At 44.3% G+C, this 14,075-nt stretch overlaps 1 protein-coding gene across 1 annotated transcript; it reads left to right on the top strand.

Moving 5' to 3' along the window:
* The first annotated feature begins 773 nt into the window (after positions 1–773).
* On the top strand, positions 774–13,734 carry LOC311028703 (gamma-aminobutyric acid receptor subunit rho-3). The gene is made up of 10 exons (XM_084033412.1): positions 774–1,361; positions 2,665–2,777; positions 8,455–8,522; positions 9,253–9,476; positions 10,003–10,085; positions 10,600–10,737; positions 11,036–11,188; positions 11,508–11,569; positions 11,899–12,030; positions 12,699–13,734. Exons 1-10 carry the CDS (start codon positions 1,219–1,221, stop codon positions 12,999–13,001), a joined length of 1,419 nt encoding a protein of 472 aa, XP_083889538.1. The 5' UTR covers positions 774–1,218; the 3' UTR covers positions 13,002–13,734.
* The last annotated feature ends 341 nt before the right edge of the window (positions 13,735–14,075 follow it).

The following is a 14,075-nucleotide window of genomic DNA, read 5'->3' as shown; positions in this document are numbered from 1 at the left end:
TGTCAGTTTGGACAAAGGCCTTGTCAGTCTTGACTCTGGACTTCTAAAACCGGGTCTGAGCACAGTTACCTCTTGAACATACTGTACATCATCAGGTCGAAATACGACACGCATGTATTTTACGCAATTTCCAATATTATAAATAAATGAGATTATACGTCATATCCACGATGCGTACCTGGGCTTCTACTAGTGCATGAACTGTGTGCCGTAGCAGACCTCTTCCAACCCTGCCGGGGCCGAGGAGTTGGACCGTGGTCCGGTCAAACAAACTGGACTTTGGGGGTCAAACGTGCTTGGGCACAGTACGGATTCAGTGTGAGTGCACACTTGCTTACTGGTACCCACTTCTTCAAAAGCCTGTTTGAGGGCTCAGACTTTCCTTAGGGTCCAGGTTGGAATCAGGTTTAGGGTTAGGGGTCGGGCATTTAGTCCGGCTCAGGGTCTCGGGAATGCATTATGTCAATCAGGGTCCTCTCAAACATAGAAGGACAGGAATGTGTGTGTGGGATTATGTCCACCAGAGGTGTAAACTGAGGAAGACGCCGCTCGCTCCACGCCAGGTCGGATTAAACCTCGGCCGATTTGTTGTTTGAGCTGCTTCCAAACCTGTGAATTCATTTTCACACGCAATAACCTCTTTACACACACACACACACACACACACACACACACACATACACACACACATACACACACACACATTCTGGAGGTGTGCACTAGCCTCAAATAATCCATATAATCACACCAGGTGCCTGTTTTTGTTTTTTTTATCGTCCTGCTGAGAAAATCCTGATTACTGATGGGTGTGTGTGCCACTGTTTGTAGGTTAGTGAAAGATTGCTGTGGCCGTGGATAAGAGGATTAGGGTGGAATTAGTGTCATTCCTCCGTCGCCGCGAGGAATAGATTCATATCGATTTTAATCAGAGATAGGAAAAAATCTGCACATAACACAGAGCAAGACGGACTGCGAGAGCGGCAGGACGAGTGAATGAAGCGGCGGAGGGATTCCTGGAGATCACCGCAGCCGAGCAGCGAGCAGAACAACCTCCACCGCTCATGTGCTCGCCTTCGTCCCGGAGCTCTCTGGTTATGGAAACTTCCAGCCGCCGTGGGATGTTTGACCAGAACCTCCAGCGTTAGGCTGCAGGGCTGTGGCTGCTGGCCGGCGATGCTGGCGTGGCGTCGGATGTGGCGGGGGGTGACCTTGTGAAACATGAGGGTGGACACGCTGACTCTCCTGGCTCTGGCCACTGCCGCCGCCGGCCTCGTCGCCAGGGTTACCGGCGGCCGCAACTCTGGACGCAGGAAGCACAAGGAGGTCTTCCTCGGAGAGAACAGCAAGTTCAAGTTCGGAGGGTGAGACACGCGTCTGCTGTTTGTGATTCTTTACGCTGACATTTCTTTTTTGTGGCGGCAAAACCTGAAAAACGGGAACATAGCAACATTAGCACAATTACACAGACATTAATTATGGATTGTTAGCTTTTGCTAATTCGCAAAAAAGTGTAGAGAAAATTAAAAATCTACAGTTGGACTGAATATCAGTGACTCGTGACTTCCAAAACCCCGAAATGTAAACGAGTCTATGAATGAAGTAACGTGTTCACTCTGGAATCCTGAACAGACGATGTTCAGGGTGTAGACGGTGTAATTAGAGTGTGTGTGTGTGTGTGTGTGTGTGTGTGTGTGTGTGTGTGTGTGTGTGTGTGTGTGTGTGTGTGTGTGTGCGTGTGTGTAAACAGGTGAACACAGTGGAAAAACATCTAAAACCTTTTTGAGAGTTTGTCCGTTGGCGGATAAAAAGCCTCTTTGAAAGTCACAAACCTTGACGCACACACCTCGACACACACACCTTGACACACACACCTTGACATACACACACACACACACACACACACACACACACACACACACACACACACACACACTCCTATTATTGTGAGGTCAGACAATGTGTTTGAGCCAAATCCTGTTCCCTTAATCCCTTAAATTAACAACAATCCCACGAAAACAAACCAGAAAAAACCCTGAAACTAAACTTAACACTTAGAGTAAAAGTACTAATAAATTAAAAAAACTTTGTTACAGTAAAAGTACTAATACAATACAGTAAAATACTGTTATAGTAACAGTAGTAATAGCACAGAGTGAAAGTACAAATACCACATAGTAAAACACAGTGCAGTAGAAGTACTAATACCACACAGTAAGAACACTCTGGTGCAGTAGAAGTACTAATACCACACAGTAAGAACACTCTGGTGCAGTAGAAGTACTAATACCACACAGTAAGAAAGTATAGCAGCGTAATAGGAAGGCTGAGGGAGAGAGGACTCATGGGAAATGAAGTGTTGAAAGCGTATTACCTTCAGCGGTCCTGAAGGCAGTAGCAGGAGGGTTGTTTGTGGAAATTAACGCTTTGTTTGTGAGATAAAGAACACGTGCACACATGCGGGAACACGTGCACGTGCACACACACGGGAACACGTGCACGTGTTTTTATTTGTTCACCTCACCTTGATTGAAGGTCACGGTTCTGGCAGGATGAGCGAGGGAGGAAACCACAAACTGTTTGCTCAAATCAAAACCTGCAAGTCTTAATAATAAAATTATGTTTGTGTGTGTGTGTGTGTGTGTGTGTGTGTGTGTGTCTCTGCAGGCGTATCGACTACAAGCTGAAGCGGCAGGACAGCACCAAAACGCTGCTGATAAAAAGTGAGCAGCTGCTGAGGATCGAGGAGCACGACTTCGCCATGAGGCCGGGGTTCGGAGGTCAGACACGTTTATGTTTATTCAGATTAATACGCAGATTCACAGCCGAAGACCTGGTACTAACGACTAACTAACTATGAAAGGCAGAATGATGTGTGTAACTGGACGAAACTAAAGCCCCGCCCCCTCCCGTAGTCACACAGTCTTTCTATACTTTAACCTTTAGTTGTTTTATATTGGTTTCAACATTTATGGTCCTCTTTTTAAATGGAAGGTTTTTATTTTTAATTTGACATGTTTTATTGCTTTTATAGCACTTATTACAAAGATCCTATACATTTAGGACTTTTATAACTTTTATAAAATGTATTTATTTATTTCAAATCCAAGTCAGCCGCCCTGCAACCCTGAATAGGATAAAGTTACTAAAATCCAAACTTTGAATCTGTGTTTTGTTTTGGGGGGGGGGGGGGGGGGGGGGGGTCTGGGGGCGGGACCGCCAGGATTCAGCTCCCCATGACCCTGAATAGAATTATTCATGTTTAAGCCCCGCCCCCTCTCTGTCCTAGTGGCTGTTATTAACGTGTTTTAGACTGGAGTTTTAACCTTATGGAGCCACAATGTCCTCACATCGGTCATTTCCAGGCGGTCCCCACAAAGACACATGGACAAACACACCTGGTTACATGCAGGTTTAATCCGCCGCCTCACGCCGATGATGCGTACGCGTTGGTTTGATGATGGCACTGGGTCACCCAGACAACGGATGTGTCAATCCCAGAATCACCAACACTGACCCAGATTACACCCCCGCATGTGTGTGTGTGTGTGTGTGTGTGTGTGTGTGTGTGTGTTAATGCATTTGAAATACAACAGGACTCTGTGTGCTCACTCAAATATGATTGTGTGTGTGTGTGTTTGTATAATATATTGAGCGATGCTGTGTGTATTGTGTGAGTCGGGGGGGTCGTGTGCATTAATCTGGATTATATTCCAGGTCTGGAGCAGATGGAGGGGTGGGAAACAAACTGACGTCTGCAATGGAGATCATCGGTATCAAACGCACGGCAGACGCTGCACGAAGACGACACGATAAATAGAATATGATGCGTTTACAGCCACAGATATTCAGCGTTCGCTCGTCTACTTATAGAATATTTCCATTATTATCAGGGAAATATCAACATTTTATCACTGCATTGATCTGATTAGTGATCAAGTAATTCTTTCTTTTTCTTTCTTTTTCTTTCGTTCTTTCTTTCTTTCTTTTTCTTTCATTCTTTCTTTCTTTCTTTCTTTTTCTTTTGTTCTTTCTTTTTCTTTTGTTCTTTCTTTCTTTCTTTTTCTTTTGTTCTTTCTTTTTCTTTTGTTCTTTCTTTCTTTCTTTTTCTTTCTTTTTCTTTTGTTCTTTCTTTCTTTCTTTCTTTCTTTCTTTCTATTTCTTTCATTCTTTCTTTGTTTCTTTTTCTTTCGTTCTTTCTTTCTTTCTATTTCTTTCATTCTTTTGTTCTTTCTTTTTCTTTTTTTCTTTCTTTCTTTCTTTCTTTCTTTCTTTTGTTATTTCCTTATTTTTTTCATTCTTTTGGTCTTCTTTCTTTCCTTCCTTCTTTGCTCTTCCTTCCTTCCTCCGTCTCTTCGTGGTATTAATTACTGAGAAACATACTGATTGGGGGGGGTCCAACCAACTACCCAGGACTTTAACCAGCGTTTACGTTCGTTACGTTTTCTTCGTCCTAATGTTGGTTTTATAATGACGTCGTCCCGACAGACAGAAAAACAAACCTGCTGCACGAAAATCCTCCATAAAAATGTTAGTTTGAGTGACAGGAAAGAAGAGTGTCGACCCCCCCCCCTCTGGTCCCAGGTCAGTGCATCAGCTGGCCTGAGGTCTGGAGAGGACCCTGACCCGGTCTGGTTGAAAGAGGTTTGCCTGCTGGTATAAACAGGATTGGGACTGTGGTCTCCGGTCCGAGCGCCCCCCTTTCATTGATCCTGACCTGCGAGGTTTTCATGTCATTACTTTCACGACCACGAGAGGAGGCGTGTCACCAGAACGTAAACACATCACGTCTGTGCAGCGAGGGACAATGCTGTCGTTTCTCTGCCGACGACAGGCTCTTCCTCTCATTCTTCCAGTCATCTCAACATCTTCAGCTTTTAATCAAACTCTTCATCACACTGTCGTCTTCAGCTTTGAGCTGGGGAGCCTGGAAATACCTGGAGATCCTGGAAATACCTGGAAGCAATAAAGCGTCTTTGGACTTTTGTAGCTTTGAGTCAGAGTGACCTATGGATGGTGTATTGTGGCTCTGACGTCCCTTAGAAGCCACCCAGAGATTCACCTTTTAATCCCCCTCAACCTTTCACCTTCTCCTCCCTGGACCGCCGAGTCCCATCAGACCCACATCAGACCCACATCAGACCCACATCAGACCCACATCAGACCCAGAGACATCCTCAAAGCTGCATTATGCTGCTTATGAGCGCATGAATTGATCCGTCCGCGGCCTTATTGTGCTCGGGGCGGATTAAAGCGACTCGCTCTGAAAACGTAAACTCTGGGGACAAAACAAAAACCTGATTGGTCAACGAGGTGGATCTGCAGCAGCTTTACGGTGAATCTACGGAGAACGAACCCTGTTTATCAGCAGATATGAAGGTGTTTCCTCTCTAACGAGAGAGAAACGAGCCCACCTTCACCCTGAAACAGGCTGAACAGGACTGACCTCCACCACGTGTGCTGCAGGCCGGTCGGACGGCTTTCCCTTTCTTCTTTTCTTCTTTTCTTCTTTTCTTCTTTTCCTCTCAAACAACCAACATGTTTGCTTTCTTGTCTCTGAGGGCTTTTGGTGTTTTGGTCCCTGTAATAAGTCACCGTGCCTGTTTATTCACACATAACATTGTCTTTGTCATTTTGAATCCATTTGTAGATTGAGGTCATTTTGTGTCTCTTTGTTGTCATATTTTGTTTTGTTTTTTTTAACCTTTTTTGTCTCTTTGTAGTCATTTTGTGACTTTTTTTAGTCATTTTGTGTCTTTTCTTAGTAATTTTGTGTTTTTTTTAATCATTTTGTGTCTTTCTGTAGTCATATTTTCTTTTTTTGTGTTTATTTATGTCCCTTTGCAATCATTTTGTGTCTTTTTTTTTAGTAATTTTGTGTCTTTGTCCTCATGTTTAGTCTTTTATAGTATTTTTGTGTCTCTTTGTCTTTGACTGTAGTTTTTGTTGGTGTCTTTGCAGTCAAGTTGTTTATTTTCTGCTGATGCTCATCCATGTATATATGTGCATGTGTGTACATTACTCCCCCATCCCCCCAACATAGCACCCCACCCCCCAAAAAGAAACCACAGTCTAATTTGAACACCATTCTGCAGCGCTGCAGCAAATACACCACAACAAGTCATCAACGTGTTTACATCAGCTGATTAGAGAGAGACGCTCGGCCGGGTCGAGCCGGGTTCACCGCCGCAGACCGGAACGCTGGATTTCTGCCCACATGATCATGTTCTGTCTCCGTGACGACGTCCATGAACAGGACATTAAATTTACAAAAATGGAACAAGTTACATTTGGAGACTTTATATTAGTGTAGCATTTCGTGTACACCAATCGGTGTCCTCTGAGGAGCTACAGGCAGCTAGGGGGCGGGGCTTAGGTGTGTGTGAGGGCATCTGTGTTTGAATCATGCTGGACATCAAGAGAGAAGTAGGACCATTTTCTCATAGACTTCTATACAACCAGAGAGGAGTCGCCCCCTGGTGGCCAGCAGAGAGAAGTAGGACCATTTTCTCATAGACTTCTATACAACCAGAGAGGAGTCGCCCCCTGGTGGCCAGCAGAGAGAAGTAGGACCATTTTCTCATAGACTTCTATACAACCAGAGAGGAGTCGCCCCCTGGTGGCCAGCAGAGAGAAGTAGGACCATTTTCTCATAGACTTCTATACAACCAGAGAGGAGTCGCCCCCTGGTGGCCAGCAGAGAGAAGTAGGACCATTTTCTCATAGACTTCTATACAACCAGAGAGGAGTCGCCCCCTGGTGGCCAGCAGAGAGAAGTAGGACCATTTTCTCATAGACTTCTATACAACCAGAGAGGAGTCGCCCCCTGGTGGCCAGCAGAGAGAATGCATGTTTAAGGTGCTTGGCTTCACGTCTCAGACCTGGATCTGACCCACAGCTGATGTTTGGGGGTCCAGGAAGCAGAAGAGCACACTTAGTTTAACGGCTAGCTTCACTGTTTTGTTACATCAGGAGATGAAGGCGTCGATCACATGACCAATCGTGATGAAATGATGCAGATGATGTGGCGTCGTATAAACCTGGAAGGCCGACTCTGACTCGGTGTGAAAAGGAAAGCAGCAAAGAGAAGGAAGGCGAGCGTCTGACCTTCTGTTTTTAGCTTTTTCCCACCAAAGGGCTCTCGTTGTCGTGGTTACGTTAAATGTTGAGTCTGCACCGCTGATGTGTTTTTTTTGTTTTTTACGAGTCGCACCGGGACAAAGCCGAGCTGCAGCGGGAGGTTTATGGTCCCGGCTGTCAGGTGGACTTCATTAAATAAAGTGTTTATTGAGCTGCAGGCCTGCTCACATTCAAGTGGAAGTAACACACTTTACACACACACACGCGCGTTTCTGAGGGTGAAAACCACGTCCAGACGTGTGTGTGTGTGTGTGTGTGTGTGTGTGTGTGTGTGTGTGTGTGTGTGTGTGTGTGTGATTATATGGTTTTTACAGATTTTTGCAGGTCAAAAGGCTTTTTTAATTTTCTTGGTCTGGATTTTGTTCTTTGAGTCCAATGAAATGAAAAGGGCAGCAGATTAAACCAGCGACCTCTCCGATACCAGAACTGAACCAACGACCCGCCGTCGCTGCTTATTAAAGTAATGGATGTTTTTTTCGTGTTCCCCAGAGGATGACTCCCAATGACTTCAGCGACCTCAGGTTGACTTGGATTGTTTTTTAAAGTGAAGTATCTCAGCAACGACCGGATGGATTGCCATGAAATTTGGTGCAGATGTTCATTTTCCCCTGAGGATGAATCCCAATGACTTTGGTGTCCCCTGACTTTATTCACAAGCGCCACCATTGGGTTGACGTTGGTGCATTCATGTGATGTATGTCAGCAGTCATCGTGTTAGCATTGTCTTTGTGACATTGTTACATCATGGATGTGTGCAGGAAGCCGAGTTAGCATTTAGCATTTGGTTGAAATTGGTTGGTACATCGGATTTATTACATAAATACAAAGGAATTTATGTTTTTTGTAATTTTCTTATATGTATAGGTTTTCGATGTTACAACCGTTCAGTCCTGTGCTGCTTTTACTTTGAAAATCCAAAGAATGTAACCGAGACTCCTGGAAGATGAAAATCACCTAAACAGAAGGGATTCTTCTGCGTTCCCCTCATTGTTTCGCTTTGTAACATCGACTCTGGAGACGATGAGATGTTCGGGAGTTTACGTTGTAAAATCATCTTGTGGTCACGTCAGGAATGAGCTCGTTAGCGTGCCTGAAAACCTCCGACCCAAACTCTGTCGGGTCATGATTGCTCTGTGGGGGCGGGGTCTGTGGCGTTTAGCTATTTCTGCTCTGTTTGTGTGCACCAATCAGGTTGTCCAGGCCACTTGTTGAATTTATTTTTAATGTGTGACGTTTTCGGACATAAAAACCCGACTCGGTGTTTAAAGGCCTTTAATAGAAACTCCGTCTGATTCACATCTGATCAACATGTTTCAGGTGCAGCGATCCCCGTCGGCATCGACGTGCAGGTGGAGAGCATCGACAGCATCTCCGAGGTCAACATGGTGAGCATCCTACATCTTATAGCCAACTGAGTCGGCGGCTCGCAGCTAACAGTGCTTACTGTAAAAGTGCAAGCAGAGCTAACGGTGATTATCTGAGGGTTTAATTAATCAAATTAACCTGTTTTATGGTGTTGAAAACGCATTATATTCATGAAAGTTCATATATCTCTTAAAAAATAAGACGATTAAAGTCGATCCTCACGAGTTAAGCAAGTCATGTTCTTTACTTTATTTGAATATTAAAATTCAGGCTCTGCATTCAGGAATTTACGAGGATGGAGCAAAAATCATTTTAATATATTTAAATAGACTTGGAGGAGACATCTGTTACCTCTTAGAAAATGAGAAGCTAGACTTAGTTGTGAAAGCTGGAGCTCAAACAAAGGTCATGGTGTCCGGGCCGCTCTGACATCACTTCCTGTTGGGTGCTCCGTCTGCTCCGTGACCCCTTGGCGGCTCTGCTCTTTAACTCAAGGGCCACTTACTCGAAAACGTTTGATCGGGTTCCTCCGGCCGAGAGAGAGAGAGAGAGAGAGAGACATATAGATAGATGGTTGGGCGAGGGCGGCGGCGTCATGGCAGCCAGGACCGGAGCGGCATGTGGTCTGGACCCGGTCCACGTCAGGCTGCAGAGAAATCAGTCACACCGATACCAGGATGTGTTTAGGTCATGATGAAGATGAAGATGTAAATGAGTTGATGCAGACTTCTTGGTCGTGGCGTCCCACAGGACTTCACCATGACTCTGTACCTGCGTCACTACTGGAAGGACGAGCGGCTGGCGTTTCCCTCACGGACCAATCAGAGCAGGACGTTCGACTCGAGGCTGGTGAAGAAGATCTGGGTTCCCGACGTCTTCTTCGTCCACTCCAAGCGCTCCTTCATCCACGACACCACCATGGAGAACATCATGCTGCGGGTCTACCCCGACGGGAACATCCTCTACAGCGTCAGGTAGGACGCCGGGGGGGGGGGGGCGTGCGGGTTGTGACGGTCCACATTTCAGCCGAGGTCAGGGGTCAAACGTGTTGTCACATCCTTTATCACGAGAAACAGATATTAGACAGATTGCATAAAAGTTTAAATATTCTCAGCTTTCCAGCACTCGGCCCAGGCAACCAATCAAATCAAAGCAAGAGGCGGGCTGTATTTTTTATTTATTTATTTTTTTGTCCTAAAAATATCCCAGAAGAAAATGCAAACACAAGTTTTCAGAGAGGGAAGTTGACCTGCTGGGGATGCTCGATGAAAAGTTAGTGGGATTCATCCTCTGGGGAGCCTGAATATGGGTATTACATTATCTAGCAGGACACAAACAACAACCAAGTCTTTGTCATTATCCTGTGAAACCAAAAGCTTTGGATTGCCAGTGAAAGCCTTTTTCACCTGATCCTGATCTCCTGATTTCCTGATCTCTTGATTTCCTGATCTCTTGATTTCCTGATCTCCTGATCTCCTGATGTGTGTTTGTGTGTTTCAGGGTGACGGTGACGGCTCTCTGCTCCATGGACTTCAGCAGCTTCCCTCTGGACACACAGAACTGTTCTCTGGAGCTGGAGAGCTGTGAGACACACACACACACACACACACACACACACACACACACACACACACACATTATTTCGCTGCGTGACATTGAGTTATTGAACTTGGTTACTTTGCAGATTCAGATTATTCCACCAAAAATACAAATCATCGACTAAATAATGTCGTCATATTATAGAATCAAACCTTATTGATTTCTACGCATCAATAATTATAATCAGTATTTATGTTGTATATTATTACTCATGAATTCTACATCATGAGGACTTTAAAAACTTTTACTTGTATCAGAGTATTTCTGTAGTATTGTAGTATTACAATAGTATTAGTACTTTTACTTTAGTAAACCGTTGAAAATAACAAACAGCAGAAACTCAGACGCCAACAAACAACAAATCTGGTCTCTTTTTTCACTTCTCATCTTTCCTGTTTTTCCCCATGACACTGATCTCTCCTCTCTCTCTCTCTCTACCTCTCCCTCTCTCTACCCACACACACACACACACACACACACACACACACACACAAACAGATGCGTATAATGAGAACGACCTGATGCTCTACTGGAAGAACGGGAACGACTCTCTGAGGACGGACGAGATCGTCTTGTCTCAGTTCTTCATCGAGCATTTCCACGCCTCCAGCGGCCTGGCCTTCTACAGCAGCACCGGTGTGTGTGTGTGTGTGTGTGTGTGTGTGTGTGTGTGTGTGTGTGTGTGTGTGTGTGTGTGTGTGTGTGTGTAGTTAGAGCTGCATTCACAGTGCTTTACACAGACATTCATTGACGTTAAGATGTAACAAAACTGAGGACTAAAAGAATTAAAATCTTTGTTAAATATACAGGAAAGCTGCAGGAAACAGTAATGTTTTCCTGCCTGATTTAAATGAGCCAATAGTTTCAGATCCATTCAGAGCCTCGTAGACCAGTAAGAGGATTTTACCCCCCCCCCCCCCCCCCCCCCCCCCAGGTTGGTACAACCGTCTGTTCATCAACTTCATCCTGCGGAGGCACATCTTCTTCTTCATGCTGCAGACGTACTTCCCCACCATGCTGATGGTCGTGCTGTCCTGGGTGTCATTCTGGATCGACCGCAGGGCCGTCCCCGCCCGCGTCTCCCTGGGTAACGCCACGCGCTCACCTCCACGCCATTTCAACGTTCAGTGTGATGCCAGCATGTACGCGTATGACTTCCTCATGCTGCAGACAGATACACCATCAGACCACCGTAACAAGAAACACATCCAGTCTGTTAGAATACTGAATCTGTGGTGTTTTGAATAAAGGTCTTGAAATGTGTGTTCTATGTGAAGTGACGAGTTCCCGTCCACACGACCTCGCATGTTGTTCATGTCGGCTTTCCAAAGGTCAGAGGTCAGCGGTGGTGTTGTCTGAACACAGGTGTTGCTGCTTACACAAACACCTGCTGTGTCGTCCTGCAGGTATCACCACGGTGCTCACCATGTCCACCATCATCACCGGGGTCTCCTCCTCCATGCCTCAGGTAACGCTGCTGTTTGTGTGGCCTCTCAGGACCCGCTGGGCCCCCGCCGACGTCCTCACGCTCATGTGGGCTCTCAGGGTCTTGAGGGTTTGTTTTTTAAAGGACTCTGTTTGGGGAATGTTTAGAGTCCAGTCCTCCTGGTGGATCCCTGGAAGGGAAGGTCGTGATGTGTTGCTCCGACCTTCGTTCGGCTGAATCTTGTGAAATTGATGCTATTCTAGAGAAGTGTACTTCTGTTCATAAATGTGTCATAAATGTGTGTGTGACCTTCGCACACGTCAGTGGATGGTTTTTGTCCGTGGGTTTGACTCCGGGGTCTCTCCGCTCAGGTGTCGTACGTGAAGGCGGTGGACATCTACCTGTGGACCAGCTTCCTGTTTGTCTTCCTGTCGGTGATCGAGTACGCGGCGGTGAACTACTGCACCACGCTGGAGGAGATGAGGAAGATGAAGAGGGGGAAGGTACGGCGATATAAACATGACTCACTGTCTCACTCTGGTGGCCCAACACAGGCATTACAATCCATATGTTTTATTATTCTGTTTTTATTCAAAGATTCAAGGATCATCTTTTATTATTAGGCACAAAAGAAAATGTGTTTTATTTTGTTATTTTATGTTTCCTATATATTTTTCCTTTTATGTGGTGTTAGACTTTACTTTTCTTTAGGAGTTTATTTATTTTATTACATTTATTTATTCTATTTTTGCTCTATTACGAACTGGTGTTCGTATTAATTCTTACATACTTTATATTTCTAATCTTGTTTTCACGCTTTACTTTTCTATTTTAGTTTATTATTAATTTAATATATTATTATTTTATCTATTGCCGGTTATAATCTATTTGTTTATCAGTTATTTTCTTAAATATATATTACTCATATTGCTATTCTATTTTGCACATGTGTTAATATTACTTATTATTTACTTCATATTTATGACTCTATTGTGTTTTTTTATGTAATTTTAAGAGCTATATTTGTTTTAATAAAGTTGTATCTTAGCGCTGGTTAATTTCATTCATATTTTACAAACAAAACATTGTTTAAAATACAATCTGAATCTATATATTTAAGGTTCCATCTTGTCGAATGTTAACATGTTCTTCTTCTCTGTAATGATTTCAGATCCCGTCCACCTTCAACGCCAGCCAGGCGATGGCCTTCGACGGCTGTTTCCATGACAACGACCTTGAGCTGACTCCGTTCCCCCGCCTGGCGCCCACCCTGACCCCCGACCCCCTCACCACGCCTTCCCAGACCTCGGACGTCCGGCCCGTGGGGGGGACGCGGCTCCGCCGGCAGCGCTCGGTGCGTGAACACGTGGACCTGTTCGTCAACAACAGCTACATGATCGACTCGTACTCACGCCTCGCCTTCCCGCTGTCCTACCTGCTCTTCAACACCATCTACTGGAGCCTGTACTCCTGAGCAGCCAGAGAGCATGCTGGGGCATTCCTCCTCTTGACCCTTGACCCTTCGGCTCCGGCTTCATCATCTTCCTCACAAGGAGAGATATGAGGAGGAAGGCTGAAGTTGAGACTCAGAAAGTCTTTATTTTTTTTAAACAATCTGTGAACTCTTATCTTCTACTCAAAGCTCTTATTTATAAAAGTCTAAACGTCTGCATGAGGATGTCAAAGTGAATTTATTTGTGCTGCGGGGTCAAATGAGAAAAAAAAGAATGTCAAGATTTTCAGAAAACCTGCTGGGATGTTGGAATGAGAATCTGTGGCTCTTTTGTAAGCTTTGCAAGTTCTTTTAAACTTTTTACATTAATATTTTGATATTGATTGTTTTTTTCTAGTTTGCTAGTCTATAGCTCCTCAGTTAAGTCGAATTAAAAAAACAAGAAAAGTAAAAATTAATAAATACCCTTTTCTATTTTCAATACATCTTTATGAACAAAATAAAGAAAAAAAAGTGTTCAGCATCCACCCAGAGTTGCATTCCAGAGAATAAAAATGTATATTGTGGAACTAAAATTTAAATTAAGTGTAATTGAACTGTTAATATAACAAATAAGCAACCAAGTATTAAGGTGTATTTATTTAATAATATGTATTTCGTGTTGGGTAATGCACTTAGAAGCCTTAAACTGTCATTTAACTAAATAAACAAAATATACATAATAGGGAGTTTATAAAAAAAAAAAAACACCTGGCTAATTATGTTAATATTTGACGACATTATTTTAAATGTGATTTCTACAACAGACTGCTTCCTTTATGTTCAGAAATATAATAAAATAAAATAAATACAACATGAAATATATATTTTATTTTGTTTAATCCAGACTCTACATCCCTGCAGGTTCGACCGTTATGACAATTTACCGGGTTTTACTGGAACGCCAACCGCGGAGAGCGCGCGTGCGCTCGGGAGAGCGGAGGTAAACGTCGGTTTTTTTCCGTCAGTGGAACCGAACCGGACCAGAAGAGAGTCCGCAAACGCACCGCAAACCCGGAGAAAAACGAGCTGGACCTCAACGCAGCATCGCCAGCT

Source organism: Eutrigla gurnardus, assembly GCF_963514095.1.
Source record: "Eutrigla gurnardus genome assembly, chromosome: 18".
Classification (NCBI taxonomy): Eukaryota; Metazoa; Chordata; class Actinopteri; order Perciformes; family Triglidae; genus Eutrigla; species Eutrigla gurnardus.
This window is presented reverse-complemented; position numbering and strand designations above follow the sequence as displayed.